We start from the raw sequence: 26,597 nt of genomic DNA, 5'->3' as shown, positions 1-26,597 counted from the left end.
CTAATACCATTCTCCCCTATTGCCATTAAGGCCGGTCGTCATCAGGGAAAGTAGGCAGGGAAAGGGGGTTGTGTAAGCCTTCTTGGACATGTACTGTAGGTGGTAACGTCAGCGACTGACAGAGGGATTAGCGAAGAGCCTAAACACAGTTTCCATTAGCGTTGCTCAGGCGGGGCGCCAAACCTGCTTTGTGCCTGCTTAGTGCCTTGTCCCATCGCAGAAAAAAATCCCTACTGAAAATAATGATGTTACCAGCCTTTAATCTAGCCTCGATATTATTCACGTCCTGCTTTTTAAAAAACAACGAATTCCAGTGACAACTACTGCAGTAGTTCTGTTTTTCTGACTGCTCTTGCGAAACTCCCTAGCAGCGTCTGATTGTGCTGTTGGTCTGTGGGTTGCTAGACTCAGTGCACAGACATTGAGTTCTGCTAAGGTCTCCCTCCCTGTGTTCTGATGGGTAATTGGACCATAGCTACTTCCCGTTAGCATGCTCTGTGATGTGTAAAATATATTATTCAGCATAGCTGTGGAGCAGACTGGTCCCAGATATGGATGTGCTTCAGCCAACTTTCTCTGACTGTGTTTTTGACATGCATAAGGATTTAGCTAAAGCACACAGTGCTGCTGATCTGCGAACAGGTTTGTTGAGGATTGCCTCATTTGCATTGGAGCCTGGAGTGGACGTAATCAAACACCAAACATTGAACACTCTAAAAGGCGCTGCATGGTCAATCCGATGTCTTCATTGGCCGTGCAGCATTTACGGTGATACTGCCTCTGCAGAAGACAGGGCATTCATACTTCTTGCGCTTCGCGGAGCAGCACAGAGCTGTTGAGCAGAGCTGTTGTGAAGGAAGTAGTCAAGGAAGTGAGTTTGTGTTTATGCAGGACCTCCCGCCCCCACCTACCGTCAACCATTCATGTCAATGAGGAGTCATACAGAGTTACACGGAACCCTCAGTATTGTTACAACATTTGGGAGGCGATGCAGTACGGAGCTCAATTTGGCCTCTGCTTGCCTCTGGAGGCTCCGCAATTGCCACACCCTCCACAATTGCACACCCTCCATACGGAGCCTTCGACCACATCGGATCAAGCATACATTTTTTTGTACTTGTGGCAGCTAAGTACATACATGCACACGCACATGTATTTTCAGCCTTGGTTGTGTAAAGTAGTGCTGAGTGCTGTGTTACCATGYCAACAGAGAAGGTTAGAGCGAGTTGCCTAGCAATGGGATCTGCCCCAAAATGATAAATATCTCATACAGTGGATCAGCAAAGAAACACATATTTTTTCATGAAATGATGGACGGTGTAGGTCTTGGCAGCAGGGGGCCACCTGTTTTGTTTGTCAGCACCACGGATATGTTATCGGATATTACTGTATTATGATGTCGTTATTACAGTCCTGGCGTCACTGTTTGGCACTGTAACGTATCTCCTTATCAGTCAGGGTCCTGCCATAGGTTTACACTGTGATATGCTACTGGCAGACCAGTTCTAACATGTAGATCAGTAGGTAGAGAGACAGCTCCCAGCCATAAACTGCTATGCCATGAAGCTGGGAGCGGCAGGTAGAAACAGACAGCTGAAGACTGGGGTGCAGCCAATCTTCAGCATCTGTTGATGAGCTTGAATAATCAAGGAGTGCTGAGGCAGCTGCCTAATTGACTGGGGGGTTGTGTGAACTGGCACACACATGCACGTGTGCATGCATGCACACACACACACTCACTTGCGCACACACACACTCACACGTGCGCAAACACACACACGCACATGCGCACGCACACGTTTGCTTACCCACATATAGACTAGAGAGTGACAGATGCCCACAGGTGGCCTATAGCCCGGCTGCCATTGTCCCTCTTAGTGTTTTATCACACCTTCAGAAGGCCTACCCTGCCTCACCTACCACACACACAACCCTGACTGGCGGAGGTAACGCCACTTTACAAATAGATCAGAGGAGTGGAAGACTACAGGGGATTTCTGTGACTAAAGTCATTATTACCAGAGTTAGTACACTCAAGCCAGGGAAACATCCTCTCTTTGAAATAGGAGTGTTGAGTTGTGAACATCCGAGTCAGTGGATTGGTTTCTAATGATTTTATAGACATACATTTAGTCAAAAGGAACTAGGTCAGTGCTGTTCACTGAAGTGCTTCAGCTCCAATGTTGGCTTTACTTCATTTAGTTTCCAAGGGGATTCAGTGACACGTTTTTTTGCATAACGCAATATCCGACACTCTTGTTTCATACGAAAATGTGTTATATCCAGAGCCGTGTTTAGAGAGCAGGGACGTTGGTGTTTCTGCATTATGATGTATTTACATGACACTACAACATTTTATGGCAGCCATGTTAGCACGCCATTAACATTACACAAGGAATTGTAAAAAATAAATGCTATGTAGCCTAACTGAATGTCTAGAATAATTTTTTTAAATGCTAAAAGTTAGCCCAACTCTCTAAATATATGGCTCTGGCAAAATCCACTGTCCAGATGTGCTGAACCTTCCAAATGGTTTTTGCTGCTGGCGCAAAAGTGAGCAATTTAGCGAATCATTGTCATTGTTCAGTCGTAAGTTGTATTATATATTTGTATATTATTGATAGTATTATATGTATATTATTATGAAGTGTATATAATCAAACTCAAAATCTTCCCTTGATTTATCCTAACGAAACAAACCTGTAAAAACCCTATCAAATTGTTCCAAAAGTTGCTTAAATGTCCAAAAAGAAAACATACTTTCCATACACTGTTCACTCTCTGGATACAATAAATTGGATATGTGATAGGGTATTTGTGTAATATAGTTTAAGCAAATTAATTATTTTAATATGTGTTTATTTATGTATCAATACTTTATTACATGTGGAGGGTGGCAGGTAGCCTGGTGGGTTAGAACTTTGGTCCTGTAACCTAAAGGTTGCTGGATCAAGTCCCTGAGCTGACAAGATAAAAATCTGTCATTCTTCRCCTGTGCAAGGTAGTTAACCCACTGTTCCCCTGGTGCTGATGATGTGGATGTTGATTAAGGCAGCTGCCTGCAACTCTCTGATTCAGAGAGGTTGGGTTAAATGCAGAAGATACATTTCAGTRGAATGCATTCAGTTGTACAACTGACTAAGTATTCCCTTTTCCCTAATTGTTTAAAACCCAATCCAGATACTTTTTCTATTGCAGTTCTGTTGTTTGGGGTGGTTACATAGCATTTTGCCACAAAACATGATTACTTGTCTCCCTAAAATAAAATTACCTTGCAATATATTTTAAACAAAATCATATGTGTCTTTTCACTAGCCCATTAATCGGTAACATGAAAAAAGAATAGCTCAATCTCTTTCACAAGATGTGTTTTTAATTAATCAACATTTCAAAAAAATGTATATATAGTGTTTTGGAATGAAACTCTTGTGGTTTCACAATTTAGTTGTAGGACATCGATTTTTCATGGTGATTTCATCATGGCTGTGACTTATTCCAAGAACACTAGTTCTCTGTTTACTCCCAAGCTTCTGCACTGGTTTACTGATATAATAAAGAATCAATCCAGTATTGGTTTTAATTAATAATTTCTCTTCTCTGTAGGTATTGGCTATGCCTCTATCGTGATCGTCTCTCTCCTGAACATCTACTACATAGTGATTCTAGCCTGGGGACTCTACTACCTATTCCAGTGCTTTCAGCCGGAGCTGCCCTGGGCCAAATGCAATCAGCCGTGGAACACAGACCGGTGTGTGGAGGACACAGTCCGCAAGAACAAGACCCTAATGCTGGCTGCCAATATCACCAACTTCACCTCCCCCGTCACTGAGTTCTGGGAGTGAGTACTCACTGTCTGACAGCTGGGTTGACTCTGTACTGACACACACAGACAAACACACACCTTTCATGCATACACACGCACGTGAACACAGACAGGTTTACAATGTCAAAAACAAACTCAAATATAAACAGTGCAGATACTGTGCCTCTTCCTTGTTTGCTGTAAACTTATGTTTGAATGGGCAACATTTCCAAGAAATCCCCCCTCTATCACGAGGTTCATTCTATCTTTAAATTGGATCATTTCACTGTACTATATTTGGATCAAGGGGTATTATCCTTTTCCTTTCCTCTTAAAAGTCCTGCCAAAATTGTATCCTCTTGGGAAGCCACAACCACTTAACTTCAAATCCCAATTTAGGTTAAGATGATGCTTATTGACATTTGGCCAACARAAAATCCAGCATAGATGATATCTACTTTTTACCAGAGTCATATATGGGGCGGCAGGTAGCCTAGTGGTTAGAGCGTTGGACTTGAAACKCCAAAGGTTGCAAGATCAAATCKCTGAGCTGACAAAGCAAAAGTCTGTTGCACTGCCCCTGAACAAGGCAGTTACCCCACTGTTCCTAGGCTGTCATTGAATATAAACATGTGTTCTTAACTAKCTTGCCTAGTTAAATTAAAAATATATATACTGAGTGTACAAAACATTAAGAACACCTGCTCTTTTCATGACATAGACTGACCAGGTGAACACTATGACCCCTTATTGATTTTTTTTTTTTTATCCACTTCAATCAGTGTAGATGAAGGGGAGGAAACAGGTTAAGCCTTGAGACTATTGAGACATGGATTGTGTATATGTGCCATTCAGAGGGTGAATGGGAAAGACTAAATATTTAAGTGCCTTTGAACGGAGGTAGTCTCACCGGTTTGTGTCAAGAACTGCAACGTTGCTGGGTTTTCATTCTCAACAGTTTTCCACGTGTATCAATAATAGTCCACCACCCAAAGGACATCCAGCCAACTTGACACAACTATGGGAAGCATTGGTGTCAACATGGGTCAGCATCCTTGTGGAACGCTTTTTGACACCTTGTAGAGTCCATGTCCCGACGAATTGAGGCTGTTCCACATAAATAGAATAGAACACATAGAATGAAAATAAAATTCTGTCATATTCTCTCAAAATTGTCTCAGGGCACAGTTCATTCAGGTCCAGGGTGAGCTAGAGCAGAGGAGGGTTGGTGAAAACTAGACCTCACAGACACACTATTACCGTCACATCATGTGGATGTTTGCTTTTCACTGCGGTGATGTAACCTCTGTTGGCATGAAACCTTGGACAGGACCCACAGGAATTATGACATGTCACACTTGCCCTACTTTTTAAAATGTTTTTGTAGAGTGGAAAATGTACTGTACTGTATCGTTCAGGGGTCTACATAAGCCTACAGTTCTGTCCCATCAGAACAGTCATTAACCTGGATGCTGTCTGCCCCCTCTCTGCTAAGACGCAATGTGCTGAGCATCTCCTCTGGAATTGATGACATCGGGCCATTGAAGTGGGACCTAGCCCTGTGTCTCCTGGCAGTGTGGATTGTCTGCTTCTTCTGCATCTGGAAGGGAGTCAAGTCCACTGGGAAGGTGAGTAGTAGCACGATGTGGTTGTTATCAGGCTTGTTTGTAGTCTCTTAAAAAGTGTGTTTACAGATGWCGGATCTTCATTTGATCAACCTGTTGCAGGACAACTTTACTACGAAAAATGTATCAACCCCTACAAAAATGTCCATTAATTATAATCAACATAATATTTCACATTTCCTGTTGCTGCAGAATTATTTTCCTGCTGGTGCAAACTGGCTCAAGTTAGTATCCTACATCTGTATGTATACACCCAAAAAAGGGAATTACTTAATATGTATTGTCTGCTCCCTAAGGGCATTAACCTGGGTGCTAGGTGTTTTCTGTTGTAGCCAACTTGTCTCTGTCACTGACAAAGCAGTAACGGTCTGTTGATGATTGCAAAAACAGGCAGGTTAGTCTGTTTGATTAAGGACTGTGAGTTACTGTACTGTACATTAGGTTTTGGCCAGACTCAATGCTGACAGTGTGTTAGTGTGCAGTACAGTACGGCAGATCCCCTCAGAGCTCTGTCTGTCTGTCAATGGAGCGGGACAGTCACTGGGCTGTGTCCAACACTGATTACTGAACCACTTAAAGGACCACTGTGGCTTGTTGGGAGACCTATCAACTGTCTATTTGGCGAACTGTTACGGAAATACCTAATTCGTGGGTTCAGCTCTGTACAAAACACAGAATTAGCCCCTTCCATTATGGTAAARAGTTGCATATCCAGCATTAAATCAAATCAAATTGTATTGGTCACATACACATGGTTAGCAGATGTTAATGCGAGCGTAGCGAAATGCTTGTGCCTCTAGTTCCAACAGTGCAGTAATATCTAACAAGTAATCTAACAATTTCCCAACAAGTACCTAATACACACAAATCTAAAGTGAATGAGAATCTGTACATATAAATATATGGATGAGCAATGGCCAAGCGGCATAGGCAAGGTGCAATAGATGGTATAAAATACAGCCTTGCCTATGCCGCTCGGCCATCACTCATCCATATATTTATATGTACATATTTTCATTCACCCCTTTAGATTTGTGTGTATTAGGTAGTTGGTGTGGAATTGTTAGATTACTTGTTAGATTTGTGTGTAGTAGGTAGTTGTTGGGAATTGTTAGATATTATTGCACTGTTGGAACTAGAGGCACAAGCATTTCGCTACACTCGCATTAACATCTGCTAACCATGTGTATGTAACCAATACAATTTGATTTGATTTTACTGTATGTACATATGATATGAGTAATGAAGGATATGTAAACATTATTAAAGTGGCATTATTTAAAGTGGAATTGTTTAAAGTGACTAGTGATCCATTTATTAATGTGTCCAATAATTGGGTCTCAATGTAGGCAGCAGCCTCTCTGAGTTAGGGATTGCTGTTTAGCACTCTGATGGCCTAGAGATAGAAGCTGTTTTTCAGTCTCTCGGTCCCAGCTTTGATGCACCTGTACTGACCTCGCCTTCTGGATGGTAGCAGTGTAAACAGGCAGTGGCTCAGGTGGTTGTTGTCCTTGATGATCTTTTTGGCCTTCCTGTGACAACGGGTGCTGTAGGTGTCATGGATGCGTTGTGCAGTCCGCACCCCCCTCTGGAGAGCCTTGCGGTTGAGGGCGGTGCAGTTGCCGTACCAGGCTGTGATATAGCTCGACAGGATAATCTCGATTGTGCATCTGTAAAAGTTTGTCAGGTTTTTGGGTGACGAGCCAAATTTCTTCAGCCTCCTGAGGTTGAAAAGGCGCTGTTGTGCCTTCTTCACCTCACTGTCTGTGTGGGTGGACCATTTCAGTTTGTCCGTGATGTGTACGCCGAATAACTTAAAACTTTCCACCTTCTCCAATGCTATCCCTTCGATGTGGATAGGGGGGTGCTCCCTCTGCTGTTTCCTGAAGTCCACAATCTCCTTTGTTTTGTTGATGTTGACGTTGAGTTAGAGGTTGTTTTCCTGACACCACACTCCGAGTGCCCTCACCTCCTCTGTATAGGCTGTCTCGTCATTGTTCGTAATCAAGCCCACTACTGTTGTGTCGTCTGCAAACTTGATGATTGAGTTGGAGGTGTGCATGGCCACGCAGTCATGGGTGAACAGGGAGTACAGGAGGGGCCTGAGGACGCACCCTTGTGGGGCCCCAGTGTTGAGGGTCAGCAAAGTGGAGATGTTGTTTCCTACCTTCACCACCTGGGGGCGGCCCATTAGAAAGTCCAGGACCCAATTGCAAAGGGCGGTGTTGAGACACAGGGCCTCCAGCTTGATGATGAGCTTGGAGGGTACTATGGTGTTGAATGCTGAGCTGTAGTCGATGAACAGCATTCTTACATAGGTATTCCTCTTGTCCAGATGGGATAGGGCAGTGTGCAGTGTGATGGCGATTGCATCGACTGTGGACCTGTTGGGGTGGTATGCAAACTGAAGTGTCTAGGGTGTCCGGTAAGGTGGAGGTGATATGATCCTTGACTAGTCTCTCAAAGCACTTCATGATGACAGAAGTGAGTGCTACGGGACGGTAGTCATTTAGTTCAGTTATCTTTGCCTTCTTGGGTACAGGAACAATGGTGGCCATCTTGAAGCATGTGGGGACAGCAGACTGGGATAGGGAGCGATTGAATATGTCCGTAAACACACCAGCCAGCTGGTCTGCACATTCTCTGAGGACGCAGCTAGGGATGCCGTCTGGGCCAGCAGCCTTGCGAGGGTTAACACGTTTAAATGTTTTACTCACGTCGGCCGCGGAGAAGGAGGGTGGGGGCGCAGTCCTTGTTAGCGGGCCGCGACGTTGTCACTGTATTATCCTCAAAGCGGGCAAAGGTGTTTAGTTTGTCTGGAAGCATGCCGTCGGTGTCCGTGACGTGGCTGGTTTTCTTTTTGTAGTCCGTGATTTCCTGTAGACCCTGCCACATACGTCTTGTGTCTGCGCCGTTGAATTGCGACTCCACTTTGTCCCTATACCGACATTTCGCTTGTTTGATTGCCTTGCAGAGGGGATACCTACACTGTTTATATTCAGCCATATTTCCAGACCTCTTTCGATGGTTAAATGAGGTGGTCCGCACTTTCAGTTTTGTGCAAATGCTGCCATCCATCCACGGTGTCTGGTTATGGTAGGTTTTGTCTTGAGTGGTGGTCCAAATAGAGGATCCGCTTCGGGAAAGTTGTATTCCTGGTCGTAATGTTGGTAAGTTGATGTCGGTCTTACATCCAATAGTTCTTCCCGGCTATATGTAATAATACTTAAGATTTCCTGGGGTAACAATGTAAGAAATAATACATAAAAAAACTAAATACTGTGTAGTTTCCTAAGGACTCGAAGCGAGGCAACCATCTCTGTCGGTGCCATCTTGAATTGTTCATTACCATATCTTAACAAGGGAGTGGCTTAAATCTACACTGTAAAAGGCTGCCATTATTACCATGTAATACATATTCTTATCCCCACGCACCTAGAGCAAACACAGAGCTCTATATGTCACCTGGTTATGTTATGGAGGCCACTACTTATATGACGTCAGCTGTTACTTCAGTTAAAAGGCTAATGTAAAGTATATTTCCATGCACTCACTCCAGCTGCCCACCCCAACTGAAAACACCTCACACAATGCAATCCACAACAGTCAACTATCTTTGTGCAGTTGTGTCCTTCTGTGTATTCCATGCTCCCTTTCCTATTTGTTTAAACCAATTTATTTCCTAGCAAAAAACATTCCATTCTGTAAAATGGCCAACTGCGCCACCTTTTATATTTTGAAACCTTGGCTTCAGTTGATGGGCTATCTCTGGAGCCCTAAGGAGTGGGTAGAAGTTACCCCCAACCTAACCACTGACACAGGATCAGATATTTCTTCATCCCTTTAAGAATTGGTGATATGGTAATCGAATCCTAGATCTGTAGTTGGGAGTAACTTCTACCTCAAGCATCCTCTCCAAGTTCCATTCTGTTAGGAAACCTTAAATCAGCTAATAAATCTATAATTGTCTCTTATCTGTTTTCTCTAGGTGGTGTATGTCACAGCAACTTTCCCTTTCGTCATGCTTATTGTGCTGCTGGTGCGTGGAGTGACTCTGCCAGGGGCGTCCGAAGGGATCAAATTCTATCTCTACCCCAACCTGACCCGCCTACAGGATCCAGAGGTAGGAGCCATAACTCTTACCCAAATCCTCACCCCCACCCCTCTACCCATCTTCCCTGTCTCTGTGCAATCCCCTCTGCCTGCCCCCAATGACATGACTACACATATCCCCTTTCAGCATCAATGCATATCTGTTTACTTACACGTCTATCAGGGCCTCTCACTGACAACTCTACATCATAAAGTAATCTGGACTGCGGAAAAGTAACCGGTACACAGCTTTGGTTAAGGCTGGTTGAATTATTAGTGACACTATWATCTTTGAGAGAACATGTGCTCACAATGCAAGACTCGCTAGAACTTTCCAACCATCCAGGTTTATGACATACACCACCTGACTCGTCGAACATCTCATTCCAAAATCATGGGCATTAATGTGGAGTTGGTCTCCCCTTTGCTGCTATAACAACCTCCTCTCCTTTGGGAAGGCTTTCCACTAGATGTTGGAACATTGCTGTGGGGACTTGCTTCCATTCAGCCACAAGAGCATTAGTGAGGTCAGCACTGATGTTGGGTGATTAGGCCTGGCTCGCATTCGGCGTTCCAATTCATCCCAGTCAAGTTCTTCCACACCGATCTTGACAAATCATTTCTGTATAGACCTCACTTTGTGCACGGGGGCATTGTCATGCTGAAACAGGAAAGGGCCTTCCCAAAACTGTTGCCACAAAGTTGGAAGCACAGAATCATCTAGAATTTCATTGTATGCTGTGGTGTTAAGATTTCTCTTCACTGGAACTAAGGGGCCTTGAAAAACAGCCCCAGAACATTATTCCTCCTCCATCAAACTTTACAGTAGGCATTATGCATTCAGGCAGGTAGCGTTCTCCTGGCATCCGCCAAACTCAGATTCGTCCATCGAACTGCCAGATGGTGAAGCGTGATTCATCAGTCCAGAGTCCAATGGCGGCGAGCTTTACACCACTCTAGCCGACGCTTGGCATTGCGCATGGTGATCTTAGACTTGTGTGCGGCTGCTCAGCCATGAAAAAKCATTTCATGAAGCTCCTGGAGAACAGTTGTGCTAACCTTGATTCCAGAGGCAGTTTGGAATTCGGTAGTGAGTGTTGCATCGAGGAGAGACGATAATTACGCGCTTCGACACTCAGCGGTTCAGTTCTGTGAGCTTGTGTGGCCCACCACTTCTCGGCTGAGCCGTTGTTATTCCTAGACATTTCCACTTCACAATAACAGCACTTAAAGTTGAACAGGGCAGCTCTAGAAGGGCAGAAATTTGATAACTGACTTGTTGGAAAGGTGGCATCCTATCTATGACAGTGCTACGTTGAAAGTCACTGAGCTCTTCAGTAAGGCCATTCTACTGATAATGTTTGTCTATGGAGATTGCATGGTTTTGTGCTCAATTGTATACACCTGTCAGCAACAGTTATGGCTGAAATAGCCAAATCCACTAATTTGAAGGGGTGTCCAAATACTTTTGTGTGTATATATACGTATATATATATCGTGTAATTAAATTAGCTCACTGCTGGAGTTAAATGAGTTGAGCAAAAATAGGGTTGATGCTTAGGAAAGAGATAAGATGTGTTTCTCTGTTGATCCCAGTGCAATCTATGGACAAACTGAGGGCATGAAAGCYTATAAGATTTAACTATGCCTGGTGGACCTGGAAAGTTCCATGACAATCATTCTGCAACATCGTGGTTTTGCAATGAGATTAGAGACGCTTTTTTGTTACATGCTTTGAGCTGGAGAGCTGAAAGGTACTTTTGTTGGATAAATTAGATTTGCAACATGGTATCCCATGTGGTCTTTTTGATTTCCAATGTTACAACAAAAGCCTTGCTTTGATTAAGATGTTCAGTTTTGASAGTGCACTGAAGAGCAATTCAGTGCCCTCAATTTGATTTGAGCTCGCAACATGTTTATTAAAGTAGTTATGTGTCTTAGCCTCAGTAGCTTAGTTACTTGTACGTTTGATCAGACGCAGAAGGAAAAGGTCATAGTAAAATGCCTTAAGTGCGTTAATCAAATTCAATTGCTTATTAGGTTAATCTAACCCAATTATGTCCCAACAAAGATGAAAAAGGTTGCTGGCTATGTGACCAGAAGTGTATGATGAATGGCGAACTGAGCCGCCTGGTATCATGTTGTTGCTGTTGTTGTCTCAGGTGTGGATCGACGCAGGAACCCAGATATTCTTCTCCTACGCCATCTGTCTGGGGGCTATGACGTCACTAGGGAGCTACAACAAGTACAAATACAACTGCTACAGGTGAGCTTTGTTGTCATGGTGACGGGGGACTGCTGTAGTAGTAGAGAGAGCAACTCGTGTCAAAGGCGGTTGCGTAAGAAAAAAATGGGAACTTCGGTTCCGTCTGTGTAAATTAACATCCTCCATGACATATGTGTGACATAGGGACTGTTTGCTGCTGGGAGGCCTGAACAGCGGTACCAGTTTTGTGTCTGGCTTCGCAATATTTTCCGTCCTGGGCTTCATGGCACAAGAGCAAGGGGTGGACATTGCCGATGTGGCAGAGTCAGGTATGAGGGTCAAAGGTCAACGGTGAACGTAGCAGTGATGGTGGGCACTGCTAACGAACAAAACAGATGATTGGAAAGTTTTTTTTTTTTATACGATTTAGCCAAAAAGACACCCAGATTTGAAAGAGGGAAAAAACTAAAATGCGCCATTTGAAAAGATAAGTTTTGGAAACGACAATGCTGAAATGTAGAGGTATCGGCAATTGGACACTCCTTGAATAAAGGCCTGAAAGAAACAGAATTGTTGCTTTTTCTATGCTGTGTTTTCCACAGCGAATTTGGCTCTGGTTGAGCACTGTGCCGTGTGTCTGAGCTACCATGTAAAGCTGGGTTAAATAAAGAGCCACTCTATAAAACCACACTCATAACCACAGCTATGCTCTACCATTCACAGTCACCTGGGCTCAAAGGCACCACGTGCACCAATGTTCCACTCTAGGGTTTATAATCTATTTATAATATTTATGTTTATTTAAAAAATCATTACATCTTATGGTGAGGGGTCATCCATAAGATTGGCAATTGTGGATTTAATTTATTTAATTAAGAAATTGTTTACAGTCACTATAATGTGCAATAAGCCAAAATAAAATAAGACAATTCTGTTCCAATTAAATTGTTATCATTTATGTTGGGTAATACAGTAGACTGCTCACAACCAGTGAAATAGTTGTGGAAAACGACAGTGCCAAGTATTGTAATGTAACTGTAATGTTAAGTACTGTACTGCATTGAGCTGTGGATCCCTGAGGTGGCTTTAGCTAAGCGGTTCTGTTTCTGCCCACCTTGATATTGTATTTGATGTGGATTCCGAAGGAGATGCATCTTCTTTCAGCATGCTCGCTCTGTCCAGTTCAGTGTTGCTATTGTTCCTTCCTTGACAACAACCTGGTTCAGAGAGAAACTGTTTCCATGTACTTTAACTTGAATTAGTAAGAGGAGAGAATTATATTGTACTCTGACTGTTATAGCTGTGTCTGCTGTGTTTGTCAATTGGAATGATTGAAAATCAATGTCTGATTGTTTTTTTGTCGTTGCTATAATTCATGAATATTTATTGTAAAAGGATTAACTTGAAAAATAGGTCATATTTTCTTAAGGTTACAGTAAATGTAAATTGTTGTGGATAACAGTAAATAATGACAAATGTGAGGTCTAACTAAATCTGTGCAATACTTTATTGTGTTGGATGGACTTGCAAGAGTTAATGATATATAGTTTGTTGAGTTCAGTTTCCTGTCTGTTTGTATATGTTCAAGTGCCTTTCAAAATCCTGTTGAATTAGCTTATGCTTTTGAGCAAATCGCTATCTGCTTTGTCAGTATTTGTTTAGKAAGTAAACTAATGCAGGATGCTAGAGTCACACAGCATATGAACGGTAGCAGATACTTAGTGGATAGTTCCTCAACCTATCCAGTCCTTACAGAACAGAAACACATAGCATATACCAAAGGTTTATCACTTAGTCTCTTCCAGTACTGTAACATTAGCATTCCAGATACTTTGAATGTCTTTAGTTTAATGTTTTTATCCCCCCTCATACCGTCCAAGCTCAAATTAGACGGGTTGGTTAATTCTCTTCCCTCTCTTTCTCCCCTTCTCTCCCTTCCCCTCTCCTTTCCCCCTTCTCCCCCCTTCCCCTCTCTTCTCCCCCTTCTAGGTCCTGGCCTGGCCTTCATTGCCTATCCTAAGGCTGTGTCCATGATGCCCTATCCCACGTTCTGGGCCATCCTATTCTTCATCATGCTTCTGCTACTGGGCCTCGACAGTCAGGTCAGTACTAAACCAATAGCTAGCATACATTACTATTGGTAGTGGTACGTACAACAGGACGTGACAGTACATGTCCCTAGTTATAAGGACCTTGTAACAATGCGTATCTACAAACTGTAATTACAGTACGTTGTTAGTGTATCTACACTGTCATTACAATACGTTAGTATATATACACTGTAATTACAATACGTTGTTAGTGTATCTACACTGTAATTACAATATGTTAGTATATCTACACTGTAATTACAATGTGTGGTTAGTGTATCTACACCGTATTTATAATATAGTGTCTCTACACTGTAATTACAATATGTCGTTAGAGTATCTACACTGTAATTACAGTATGTTGTTAGTGTATTTAAACTCTAATTACAATATGCCTATGTATTTACAGTACCATGTAAATATATAGGAAGTAGGTACTCATACAGAAGTGTAAAGTGGTACCTTTTTGATTGGTATAGTTCTTTTGAGGACCCCAGTACAGTAGTCAGTTGTGCTCCAAATGGAGCACAGGGCTACAGTCAGGTCAGTCATGGGTATAAAAGAGATTGTGTGTCTGATCAACATCAACGACCCCTGGTTTCAAATAACTTCCAGACAAGAAAGGCGACCCAACACGTTTCACAGCAGGCAGTATTTTTAACTAGTGTTTTCCCAGAGTGGACTCTACTACTATGTCAAAACAGCTGTTACATCTTGAAGGCTTGAACGCAAATAGTAAACAGTTTTTGTAAAAGTGTGTGAAATTAAATTAATCTCTGAACGCATAGTAATTTAGTAGGTAGAACCAAACAGTCTAGTCCTATAGCCTTCCTCTGAGGTGTCCCTGCAGCCCAGAGTCCCGGGGCGTTGATTAAGATGAACGGAGGCAAGGCCAGGGAGACAACACAGGAGTGGCATCAGTGGGGTTCTCTCACTATCACATTTCCAGCTTCCAAGTGTAATTTTACTCTGTGCTAAGTCAGCACTCCTCATGGCCAATGATATATCTCAGCCAAATAGGAGATCAGGATGATGGTCCAAATTTGAAATAAATACTTGTGCTTCTAGCACTACTACGTCCATAGGCAAACTGAGCAGTAGGAGAGTGGCCGTCATTCTTGACCATACATTTGACTCAGATTAGAGGTGCTGAATACAGTATTGTTTCATGGCTCGTATGCCATAGTTATGAGGAGTGGGCTTGTTGTAAGATGTGGGGGGYAAAACTATTTTCAGTGTATGCTGAATAACAAAGTCTATTTCACGAAATCAGAGTAGTGTGACTCCAGATACATTTACAGTGACGACAACAGCACTGCCTATTAAATAATTCAGCCCATGACAAGACAACTGGAGTAGCTTGAAGTGGAGAGGGTTTCCATGAAGAATAGACTGGAGAAAGAGAGGGAGGGAGGTGGAGGGCGAGAGAGAGGTTGAGAGTGGGAGACAGTCAGTGTTGTTTTGCATCAACAAACCAATAGGAGGCCTTCCAAAGAGAAGCCTTGTTTAGAATGTCTCATTTCTGCACAACAAAGACAGCAGTCATTCTCTAGTCTAGTCTAATCAGCGATTTGAGGAGAAAGAAAAGTGAACATATAGAGAGGCCGACATTACTTTTTGTTAAGCTTTCGACAGACCACTGAGAAATTAAATTGGTTCCAGGCTGCACATTTTTTAAATGTTTCCATATTCCTGTACGCTGACTGTACAAAACATGACCAGGTGAAAGCTATTGTCCCTTATTGATGTCACTTGTTAAATCCACTTCAATCAGTGTAGATGAAGGGGAGTGTGAATGGGCAAGACCAAAGAGTTAAGTGCCTTTGCACGGGGTATGGTAGTAGGTGCCACGTGGACRGGTTTGAGTGGGTCAAGAACTGCAACGCTGCTGGATTCTTCATGCTCAACAGTTTCTCAMGGTATTTGCTCATATGAGATCCAGGGCTATAAATATAGGTTGTTACTTTATAATGTATTTATTTAGTATTCATGTTTTTGTAATGAGGCCTAATTAAGGTTGATGTGTTGCTTTCTGTCTCCCCAGTTTGTGGAGGTGGAAGGACAGATCACCTCCCTGGTCGATCTGTATCCAGCCGCCCTAAGGACGGGTTACCGCCGCGAGATCTTTATAGCTGTAATGTGCTGCATAAGCTATCTTTTGGGACTTACCATGGTAACAAAAGTAAGTACACCAACAGCACTTTAACGTATCTCTATGCAAGACATGTTGTTTTTACCTTACATGTAAGACACATTGACATACTGCGACTAGTGGCAGGTAGCCTAGTGGTAAGAGCATTGGGCCGGTAACTGAAAGGTTGCTGGATCTAAATCCCAGAGCTGACAAGGTAAACATCTGTTGTTCTGCCACTGAACAAGGCAGTTAACCCAATGTTCCCTGGTAGGCTGTCATTGTAAATAATAATTTGTTCTTAACTGACTTGCCTAGTTAAATAGAATMTTAAACAATCACTTCTGGGACCTTTGTAATTAAATTATGTTCACATACAGAAACATCTCTTCAATATAAGCTAACGATACACACTGTCGTTTCTACTACACACATTTCAGGTTAACATATAAGATAACATCAAAATAGTTTTCCCACATACTTTGCCGTTGTCACAATTTTGCGACCAAATATGGGGTTTCTACTAATGACCTCTCATATCACATCCTGTGTGCTTGACATCACAAATGGAACAATTTAGAATGCTATGTTCCAGTTAACTTCAATTATATGTGACATCTCACCACCTGTTGAACTGTCCTTTCATTGGCCCAGCGCCSGCATTCTGATGTATCAACCTCCTCCACCTTTTCCTACCCATGCCCACCCCATCTCTCTCCCTTTCTGTATTTCTCTCTCACTCTCTTTTTGCTATGTGCTTTCTTTTCAGGGTGGCATGTATGTGTTTCAACTCTTTGACTACTATGCAGCCAGTGGTGTGTGCCTTTTGTGGGTTGCATTCTTTGAATGTATTGCTGTAGCCTGGGTTTATGGTAAGTTTTTTTTTGTTGCTCTTTTTGCCAAATAAAGTGTGTAGCCTACATTTAGGGAACACATGTTAAGATACTGTGTTTTTAAAATGTTAAACAAAAACAATAACACATGAGTTATGACCTTGCTTGGGGTAAACAATAACCTTGTTTCCTTTCACGCCAATCGTAAATCACTTGAATTGGCTTTTACGCACAGCCCATTGGCTTCTATTGAAGGCAAATGACTAAGAACTATGCCGCCTCATCACAATGACCTTTATAATGAAGAGGTGAACAGGAGCACAACGACCCAGCTGCCATTCCTAGAGGTGTTTTTAGTAACGCTGTTATAGCCGTTATTAAGAGAGCAAGCATGCCGATATTGCTAAGAATAGCTTATCATGCAATGGCACATAGGCCATAACAGGGGTTGTCTGTCATTGCTGAGTGGAACCTGTTCCTAGTTTTGTAACGGTTAACAGTAAACTAGGGCTGGATTCAATCTGTATCACGGAAGTATCGCAGAAGATCTGTGTTAAAATGTAAAGGTKATTTCCGACTGAGCTGACATATGCAGCGTTTACCGTGAATGCAGTCTCTGCTAAGGTGGGAACATTGCCCTTAAATTTAAATCGAGCAAAAGTGCGGCTCTTCCTTGATACTTCTGCAATACGGATTGAATCCAGCCCCTACAGAGAGATTGTTTATGCCATAATATGTGACTTKATGGAAAAGCCGACAGGTAGATTAGGGTGTTTATAGAGGCTATGATGGCGCCACATCCTGTACTGTAGCTTTTGTCATTGGTCTAGAGATGAAGAGATACTGATTCTGTTTTAAGTTAATACATCACCCTGATGTTTCACCTTGAGAAAATGCACAGGTTTAATATGATGTATAGGAGACTAGGAGTTTGTCTCTTACAACAAGTTTGTTCTTCTGTATGGTTGACAGGCGCTGATAATTTCTATGATGCAATTGAAGACATGATTGGCTACCGACCAAACCCGTGGATGAAATGGAGCTGGACCTTTATCACTCCCGTCCTCTGTGCGGTGAGTATTCAACAACCCAACACTGTTACAGTATGTTCACCAACCCAACACTGTTACAAAGTGTTCAACAGCCCAACATTGTTACAAAGTGTTCAACAGCCCAACACTGTTAAAGTGTTCAACAGCCCAACACTGTTAAAGTGTTCAACAGCCCAACAATGTTACAGTGTGATCAACAGCCCAACACTGTTACAGTGTGATCAACAGCCCAACACTGTTACAGTGTGATCAACAGCCCAACACTGTTACAGTGTGATCAACAGCCCAACACTGTTACAGCGTGATCAACAGCCCAACACTGTTACAGCGTGATCAACAGCCCAACACTGTTACAGCGTGATCAACAGCCCAACACTGTTACAGTGTGATCAACAGCCCAACACTGTTACAGCGTGATCAATAGCCCAACACTGTTACAGCGTGATCAACAGCCCAACACTGTTACAGTGTGATCAACAGCCCGACACTGTTGTGTTGTGGTTCTGAAAACATGAGGAACCTCTTGGATCAGAGTGATGATGTACTGTAGAATGTCTCCGTGAGGGACCATGTCCTAAACCATTTTTCTTGTTGTTCCCAGGGTTGTTTTATCTTCTCATTGGTGAAGTACAAGCCACTGACCTATAACAAGGTGTATGAGTACCCTGACTGGTCCATCGGCCTGGGCTGGTCTCTGGCCCTGGCCTCCATGATCTGCATCCCCATGGTAATGGTCATCAAGATCCTCCAGTCCGACGGCCCGCTCATCGAGGTACGCAAACACAAAAGATTATGCTAGATAACCCTTTATCAATGATTTGCGACATCTTCTAGGTTAACTAGTTGTATGAATACATGCACTGCCTGCAAGGAAATGCAGCAATTGTGGGAATGGCATGCGGTATGCAATTGCATTACTTGTATGATATGGCACACAAGATATAAGATAGTCACATGATACAGTATACCATGTAATATGATTTTATGGCATGATATAAGGATTTTTCCTCTCCTCCCCACAGAGGATTAAGGCAGTGGCGGCCCCAGTAAAGGGAGGTGCGAGTTCTCGCCCCAAAGAGTACAGCGTGAAGGGCAGCGAGCTAACCCAGCCTCTGGACCCCAATGGGAACAACGGCCTGATCAAGCCCACCCACACCATTGTAGAAACAATGATGTGAGCACTCTCTGTGAGAGGACATGCTGATTGACGTGCTTTCTATGTTTTTATCATATATTTGCTAACTTTGATAGTGGTAGAACCAGGTTTACATTGTTCTATATATCCGCACTAGGAATATTCTGGTTTGGTTTCTATGACGATGATGATGATGATGAAGAGAGCTACATTATATATATTGTCGTTGAGTTGTTGTAGTTTTTTCTCTCTGTATTTTTTTAAATGTTGTTGTTACCGTTGTTGTCGTTGCTGTAGTGGGTGGTGATCTCAGTTGAGGGAATATTTTGAGATAGAACATGTTGTTCTATGTTAATTAACTTTCTGTTGATTGTTGAGAATTGAGAAGGTGTTTGTTCGGAAATACTAGAAAAAAAAGGTAGTTTTCACTTATCACAAATACAGTAAACTAAACGTGTAACATGTTAGGTAGCAAACTATTAAGATCATTTCCTCACATTATTGTGGCAGTATCCTTGTCTGAGGTCATTTTTTATCTGTTGTCGTTGTTGTTTGTTTTGAGATGCAACTGAAAAAATCTTAGTTGTGCTAGTGGACGCCAGCCAGTCACACCTGCTAGTAGAGTAGACATCCACACCACCTGAATGTATAGTGACAACATGCAGTGTAAATATAGAAGTTCATATGTACGTCCATGCCCAAATACTGTACAAAATGTTCCCGGAAGGATCACATGTCCTAGGAGGGAGGCAGGAAAGGCGGTGGAGAAAACAAGGAGGAAGTGAAGGACAAAAAGGGAAGAAGCATTTTAAGAGTATTTGTACATTGCCTACAGTCCGCCCCAGTGCATTTATTGAAACCTCTCTTTGCACTTTATACGTTGAGTTTCACCTTTATTGTAGTGATCTCTTATGATAATGGTCCACAGGAGGCTGCTGAGGGGAGGACGGCTCATAATAATGGTTGGAATGGAGTGAATGGAATGGTATCAACCAAATGGAAACCATGTTATTAATGTATTTGATACCATTCCATTGATTCTGTTCCAGCCATTACTATGAGCCCGTCATCCCCAATTAAGGTGCCACCAACCTCCGCTGTAATGGTGGCAAGAACCGACAGTTACATTTGCACCATGCATTTAAAAGGGAAAGTATATAGCTTCAAACCTTTTTGGTTTGATATCTATCGGTTCAAACAGGAGCATTAGACTCTCACTCACTTGCTATAAATATATAAAATAAAGGTGGAACATTGCCATCAAACATTCTGTTTCTTTAGGAATAAACCTGTGAGAGTTGTGAGAACCATAACTTGATTGGAGTAAAAAATGTAACCTTAACAAAATGTTTTTTCTAAAAATGTGAAATAATTGTTTTTTTCTCCAGTCATTTTAATAGCAGCGATGGTCACTAAATATCTGTATCATATGAATCTACCACCAGAATCTGGATTTTATCATGTTCATTTTAGGCAATTGTATTTTAGTATTTTACTTGTTTGTATTTTAGTATTTTTATTGTTTGTGAATCACATATGCCTTTTTGTATTAACCATTTTATACTGTACATCATATGAACATTGTCACTGATGAGGACTGATGTTTTCTGAATACAGCAATTTGTATTTTAATGTTAAATGTTATGAGCCTGAATGAATATTTGCAGTGTGCAATATTCGTCAAAGAAATGGCCTTTACCACTCAAATTATTTGATTTCAATTTGAAAACAGATATAAAAATACAAAAATTGATATGTGACCAACATAAAAAATATGAATGTATAAAGTTCAAGTGAGATTCTTTTACCCAATGCATGTACATGAACAGCCACAGTACAGTGCTTGGTCAGCAAGATTACTAGTCCAGAGGGTGATAAATAAACCCTGTTGGAAAATCAAGTGTACCAAAGTATTTTTGTCTAACGTCTGTCCTTCTTTAAGATGCTCATTGCATCATCTCTTCCTAGATTGAAAATAAACATATTTTTCTTTACACGTCTTTGAGTGAATTATTCATTTGTTCTGTGAAGTGCATTTAAGTAACTTTCCCTAGGGTCTACTGGCCTGCTTATCTCTCATACAGACTGCTGTGGAAATACTACACACATTCACTTCTAACATGAGGATATTTTTCTACATTCTTCCATATTCATATTCCATATTCATACCCTACATTTATATGTTGAAAAGGACTTAAAACAAATGCATTCAAATAAGGAGGCTTTAATAACAACACAATAACAATTGTATCTTGTGTAATTATCGAAATTATGTTGGTGTTAATAGAGTAGACTCATATTTAATTAAACAAATACAATTGTACTATTGTTATGGTGCTGACAGACACCCTGCAGGAATTGAATGCCTGTGCTTCTATTTTAAGACTTTTTCCTGTAATCACACACCCCGTCAAAATGACCACTCACAGACCACTTATGCTTGGTCACAACAGTGAAAGTTACTGATGGGCTATAGGATGTGGCAACTCTGACCCCTCAGATGACCTCGACAGACATATCCTATACGTTCCTCTCAGAATTACTTAACTTCCAACAGATTAGAATCAGGTCCAATGCAGCCGTTTTTATCTCAGTATCAAATCCTTTATGGGTAACAATTAAAAGCACCTTACTGTAATTGTTTTCAATTAAAATGGTGAGAAAAAAAATGTGGTTCCTAGCAAAGAGCAGTTTCTCAAGCAGAAATTGCACTAGAAGTGTCAGAGTGGTTTGAGTGGTTTGAGTGGGGAGGGGACAAAATAAAATTAGCTGTTATTAGCAGAGAGGTTTGGAACTCTCTTGATGGTATATTAACTAATTTACTGCCTGGTGATGTCACCAGGTAGGTGAAAACTCCATCCCACCAAAACAGGCAGAAATTTCTGCCGGATTTTCAGCTCTTACACTCGCTCTTACAGTAAAAGGGCATTATCATCACATTCACAGTATTATTCCAACCTCATTGTGTGGAAATATACACACAATTTTTAGGTATATCTAGTACTGGGTCAGACCCCCCTTTGCCTCCAGAACAGCCTGATTTCTTCAGGGCATGCAAACTTCACGTTAATGGTCTCAAGGGACCTAACGTTGCCAGGAAAACATTCCCCACACTATTACACCACCGCCACCAGCCTGTACCGTTGACACCAGCGAGGATGGGGCCATGGACTCTTTCTGCATAAGCCAAATCCTGACTCTGCCATCAGCATGACGCAACAGGAACCAGGATTCGTCAGACCAGACAATGTTTTCCCCCTCCAGTGTTGCTGATCACGTGCCCACTGGAGCCTCTTCTTGTTTTTAGCTGACAGGAGTGGAACTCGGTGTTGTCGTCTGCTGCAATAGCCCATCCGTGACAAGGACCAACTGGTTGTGCGTTCCGAGATGCCGTTCTGCACACCACTGTTGTACTGCACCGTTATTTTCCTGTTTGTGGCCTGCATGTTAGCTTGCATGATTCTTGCCATTCTCCTTCGACCTCTCATCACAAACAGGACTGCCGCTGATTGGATGTTTTTTGTTTGTTGCATCATTCTCAGTAAACCCTAGACACTGTCATGCGTGAAAATCCCAGGAGGCCAGCTGTTTCTGAGATACTGAAACCGGGGCACCCGTCATTGACGATCATACCCCGCTCAAAGTCGCTTAGGTCACTTGTTTTGCCCATTCTAACATTTAATCAAACAGTAACTGAATGCCTCGATGTCTGTCTACCTGGTCTACATAGCAAACCACCGTCACATGAATCAAACCATTTCCGTGAACGGGGTGTACCTAATAAACTGTCCACTGAGTATATAAAACACAGAAACATTTTTGACTGCACTGGGCCTCTAATGTAGCTAGTTTTAGCCAAAATGGGCAATAATAGGTAGGTGAAACCTTGGAATGGCAGACAGTGGCGTAGTACAGTTGAGAAGTCCCTCTGGTGTTGTGGAAAACTCTGACCCTGTTGCCAGTGCCAGAAACATATGGGTGTAGCCGAGGTGGTTCAGTACACTATGCTCATGTGATGAGTAATGTAATACCTGCTTAATACCGAAAGGAATATAATATGACTGCTCATCTCCATCACCTTGCTGGTCAATACTGTTTTGTTCAGCAAGTGCTGCTTCAACAAATCACAATACATCTTGCACCCCACTCCCCAAAATAGCCAACTATATTTATTTGAACTTGAGTCCTACTTTGCCCTCTTGGGTCGGCCCTACAGCAGCCAGTGTGACAGCTCATTGACACTTCTGGTAAACGATCCTAGGTGTCCTCTCTGCCATAAATCCATTGACCGGTGGAAACCATGTTGACACCTCACCCACAAAGACGTGACGTTCACATCTACAGAGAAGTGGGAGTGTGGAGGATCTGAGACCATTGTAGATTTATGTTCAGCTTGTTACCTGGCATCACTAGTGTGGGGGAGGCTGGCCAAACATGGTTGGAGTAAGGTCTTTCTTTGTAGAAATAGGCATGAAATCCTTAATTAGCCAAACTATTCAGGACATTATGTTCTTTCTGCTAACGTTCCTTCACTTCATGTCCAATGGTAGAGGATCCGTGTAGTGTTTGCTCAATACCTGAAGTAGCAAAGGTAGAAGAATTCAAGAAAGAAAGAACACCCCATTAGTCATATCTTTATTTTCATAAAAAGCAGGAAATATCTCATTAAAGAATAAAATTACATCCATTTCATGTACATCTCACAAACCATCTCCTTCAAATTGGCTCAGACCCCCCGCCCCCCTACTTAAATAGCAATGATTGGATGCAGCTGGGGGACCACGTAAACAGAAGAACTGAACAGAGAACAGACACTGCACTCAGTCACATCTTACATACAGAAACCACACGCAGAATGTCATTTCAAATAAAAACATTATACATAGGGAGACCATGTATTGAATAATATTCAGAAGCACCTCAAATAAAATGTATAAAAACATTATAGTATAGTCTTCTGTATCAAATAGTCTTCTGTATCAAATGGGACATTTTTCATGTGTGATGAAATAATCTAAATACATGGTTTCCTTCCTGAGGATTAAAAAGCAGATAGTTGAGCCCTGAACGGGACAGCATGACTGCAGTCTCACTACACCAGCCATTACATTACACAAATCATCTTATTTCCACTGAGGCAGCTTGGTAAGCAGGCCAGGGCTAGACACGTTATGTAAGAGCTTTATAAAACCATACAATGTCATGATAAAACGCAAACATCTATGGGGAACATTCTGTCTGACGGAGCAGGAAAGAGATGGCAATTGTTCAGCGCAGAAATGTTCCAAAATTACCTTTTGTGAACAATGTGAGCTTTCTACTGGGTGGGGCATTAAATCCTATAGCTACATGCTTACTAACATGGGTGGGAGAAACAGCCATGGAGGTTCAGAAAAATACTCTAATCCAAGGCCACACCGTATTGGGAGTTGGGGCCTTAACGGATACATGAAAATGGTTTTAAAGGAAATCACTCATCTCAATTGAAATGTATTTTATTCCACATTTGGCAGGGGATGTGATTCACTTAAGAGTCTGTTTGTGGGGAAACCACACCCTAGACTCCTGAGAGTTGATACTCTGGTATAATGCCTTCTGAAACGTGTATACATAGGACTAGAGCCAGGAGGTTTTCCTAGTCAGGAAAAACTCCTGGCCTCACATGGGAGATGCTGATATTGAGGCTGTGTGACCTGAACATCTAAAGAGATGTGACCTGAACAACAGAATCAAGTAGTGTTCATGATAAGGAACACTCCTTTAGTGGGTGATAAAGCTTTTCAAAATAATGTGACTATCACCAATCGTGGTATAATACAATCTAATCATGAGTGATAAAACAAGTCAATCTAGTGCATGGATCCGATTTGGGTGAACTACCAGTGCATGGATCTGATTTGGGTGAACTACCAGTGCATGGATCTGATTTGGGTGAACTACCAGTGCATGGATCTGATTTGGGTGAACTACCAGTGCATGGATCTGATTTAGGTGAACTACCAGTGCATGGATCTGATTTAGGTGAACTACCAGTGCATGGATCTGATTTAGGTGAACTACTAGTGCATGGATCTGATTTAGGTGAACTACCAGTGCATGGATCTGATTTGGGTGAACTACTAGTGCATGGATCCGATTTGGGTGAACTACCAGTGCATGCTAGCAACAAAAGTGGGGTTTGGTAAAATAAATGTAGTGAACTTGATTACATAAAACCGTTGACAAGAACCTTGCGAAACAAAAACACTGATCCCAAAAAGTATGAATTACACACTTCTGCCCAGTCTATCCAGTAGATATTAACACAGTGAGAAATGTAATGAGAAAAATAAACATTCTGAAAAGTAACTTTTGTTGTGGACAAAGTAGGTGTGATAAAACAGTCGTTCGTAAGTATTTGTCCTTCATATGACGGACATTTAATAACAACAGGGATAAAAACCTGGACCCGAGTCACCAAGTCCATTTTCACAAACATTTTAGACTTCAGGATAGAGTGGGGGATCTAAAATAGAAATATTTGCAATACTTGGCAAGTAACAGTGAGTGACAGCTTAGCATTCTATCTATTTGGAGTTGCTAGTTAGCCGTTTTTTTTTGCTTGGGGTTGGCAATGTGGGCCAGGAGGGGAAAGAGAAGGCAGCCAGCCAACCCATGGCTTAAATAATAGTCCAGCACAGCATGTGCCCACGTTCGTGTGTCAAGTGTGTGTGTACATGTAACTGCACCAATCCCCAGCAAAAGGTCACAGAGGGTCAATTGCACACAATAAATAAAATAAAAAGTAAATGCTGTAGTGGTGGTGTGCCAAACACGCCTGCTTCTCTGGGATGGAAGTACGTGTTTGTGTTTCTCTAGGATTTCTGCAGAACTGAGCAACGCTAGTGTTGTCATCCAGAAGCTGTTACGTAACGACATGTGTTTTCTCCAGAACAGCTCTAGGAGCCTGACAGTCTCCTCTGCTCTGCATCACATGATTAGACTGACTAACACTGGTCACACAGTGTGAATGACTGTGTGTCTGTGTGAATACTCACGTACACATGTATGCTCACGTGTGAATGTGGTTGTGTGTGTGTGTGTCTGTACAAGAGATATGAAACAAAATCAGTGTGTGTAATGTGCAGTGCCAATTAATCCATAATCTCCCACCTGGACCTGGGTCACAGGGCGATACTGTTGGTCCTGTAATATGGGAAGTCCAACAGTGAATCAGACGGGTCCTCGCAGTCCTGAGGCGGCCCATTATCTGCCTGTGCCAGGGGGTTCCTGCTGATTACCAGGTCCAAGCTGTCTCCTGCTTCAGTGATGAGGGGGACGGTCAGGCAGCAGTCAAAGTCTCTGGTCCTTGCTCGGTTCACCTGGGACAGGAGAGGTCAAGTAACATAACACAGATGTAGATACTGTAGGAAGAAAAAAATTATGTTAGTTGAACAAAGATGTGTACCTGCAGAATGCGGTCATAGGGTTTCAACCCGGCCTGGTCGGCAGGACCATCTGGTCGGATCATGTTGACGTAGGCACCCTTCTCCAGGAGGCCGTCTGACACACTGAAGCCGAAGTCTCCACAGTCTGGGTCCTTCCTCAGGGTCACCTAAAGGACAGACAGTAAGGCCAATTCACTTGACTCG

At 42.3% G+C, this 26,597-nt stretch overlaps 2 protein-coding genes across 7 annotated transcripts in view; one reads left to right on the top strand and one right to left on the bottom strand.

Annotated features, from left to right (window-relative positions):
• LOC111976527 (sodium- and chloride-dependent taurine transporter) overlaps window positions 1–19,631 on the top strand; it is a 30,546-nt gene extending 10,915 nt beyond the window's left edge. For both annotated transcript variants that reach the window (XM_024005415.2, XM_024005414.2), the window contains exons 4-14: window positions 3,604–3,838; window positions 5,298–5,430; window positions 9,416–9,550; window positions 11,682–11,785; window positions 11,930–12,054; window positions 13,715–13,827; window positions 15,860–15,997; window positions 16,716–16,818; window positions 17,752–17,852; window positions 18,433–18,603; window positions 18,854–19,631. In XM_024005415.2, the coding sequence (XP_023861183.1) occupies window positions 3,604–3,838; window positions 5,298–5,430; window positions 9,416–9,550; window positions 11,682–11,785; window positions 11,930–12,054; window positions 13,715–13,827; window positions 15,860–15,997; window positions 16,716–16,818; window positions 17,752–17,852; window positions 18,433–18,603; window positions 18,854–19,009 (1,514 nt within the window). In that variant the 3' untranslated portion in view covers window positions 19,010–19,631. The remainder of the gene's footprint in view (window positions 1–3,603; window positions 3,839–5,297; window positions 5,431–9,415; window positions 9,551–11,681; window positions 11,786–11,929; window positions 12,055–13,714; window positions 13,828–15,859; window positions 15,998–16,715; window positions 16,819–17,751; window positions 17,853–18,432; window positions 18,604–18,853) is intronic.
• Window positions 19,632–21,189: 1,558 nt separating this feature from the next.
• The window catches only part of grip2a (glutamate receptor interacting protein 2a), a 55,601-nt gene continuing 50,193 nt past the window's right edge, over window positions 21,190–26,597 (bottom strand). For 4 of the 5 annotated variants that reach the window (XM_024005840.2, XM_024005842.2, XM_024005843.2 and 1 more), the window contains 2 exons: window positions 26,414–26,560; window positions 23,585–26,327 (listed from right to left, as the gene is read on the bottom strand). In XM_024005840.2, the coding sequence (XP_023861608.1) occupies window positions 26,130–26,327; window positions 26,414–26,560 (345 nt within the window). In that variant the 3' untranslated portion in view covers window positions 23,585–26,129. Of the gene's footprint in view, window positions 23,544–23,584; window positions 26,328–26,413; window positions 26,561–26,597 lie in introns of those variants that run through there. The other variant, XM_024005841.2, reaches the window with a different exon arrangement.

This window comes from Salvelinus sp. IW2-2015, linkage group LG17 (assembly GCF_002910315.2).
Source record: "Salvelinus sp. IW2-2015 linkage group LG17, ASM291031v2, whole genome shotgun sequence".
NCBI classification, from domain to species: Eukaryota; Metazoa; Chordata; class Actinopteri; order Salmoniformes; family Salmonidae; genus Salvelinus; species Salvelinus sp. IW2-2015.
The sequence above is the reverse complement of the archived record's forward strand: the minus strand, read 5'-3'. Positions and strand labels throughout refer to the sequence as shown.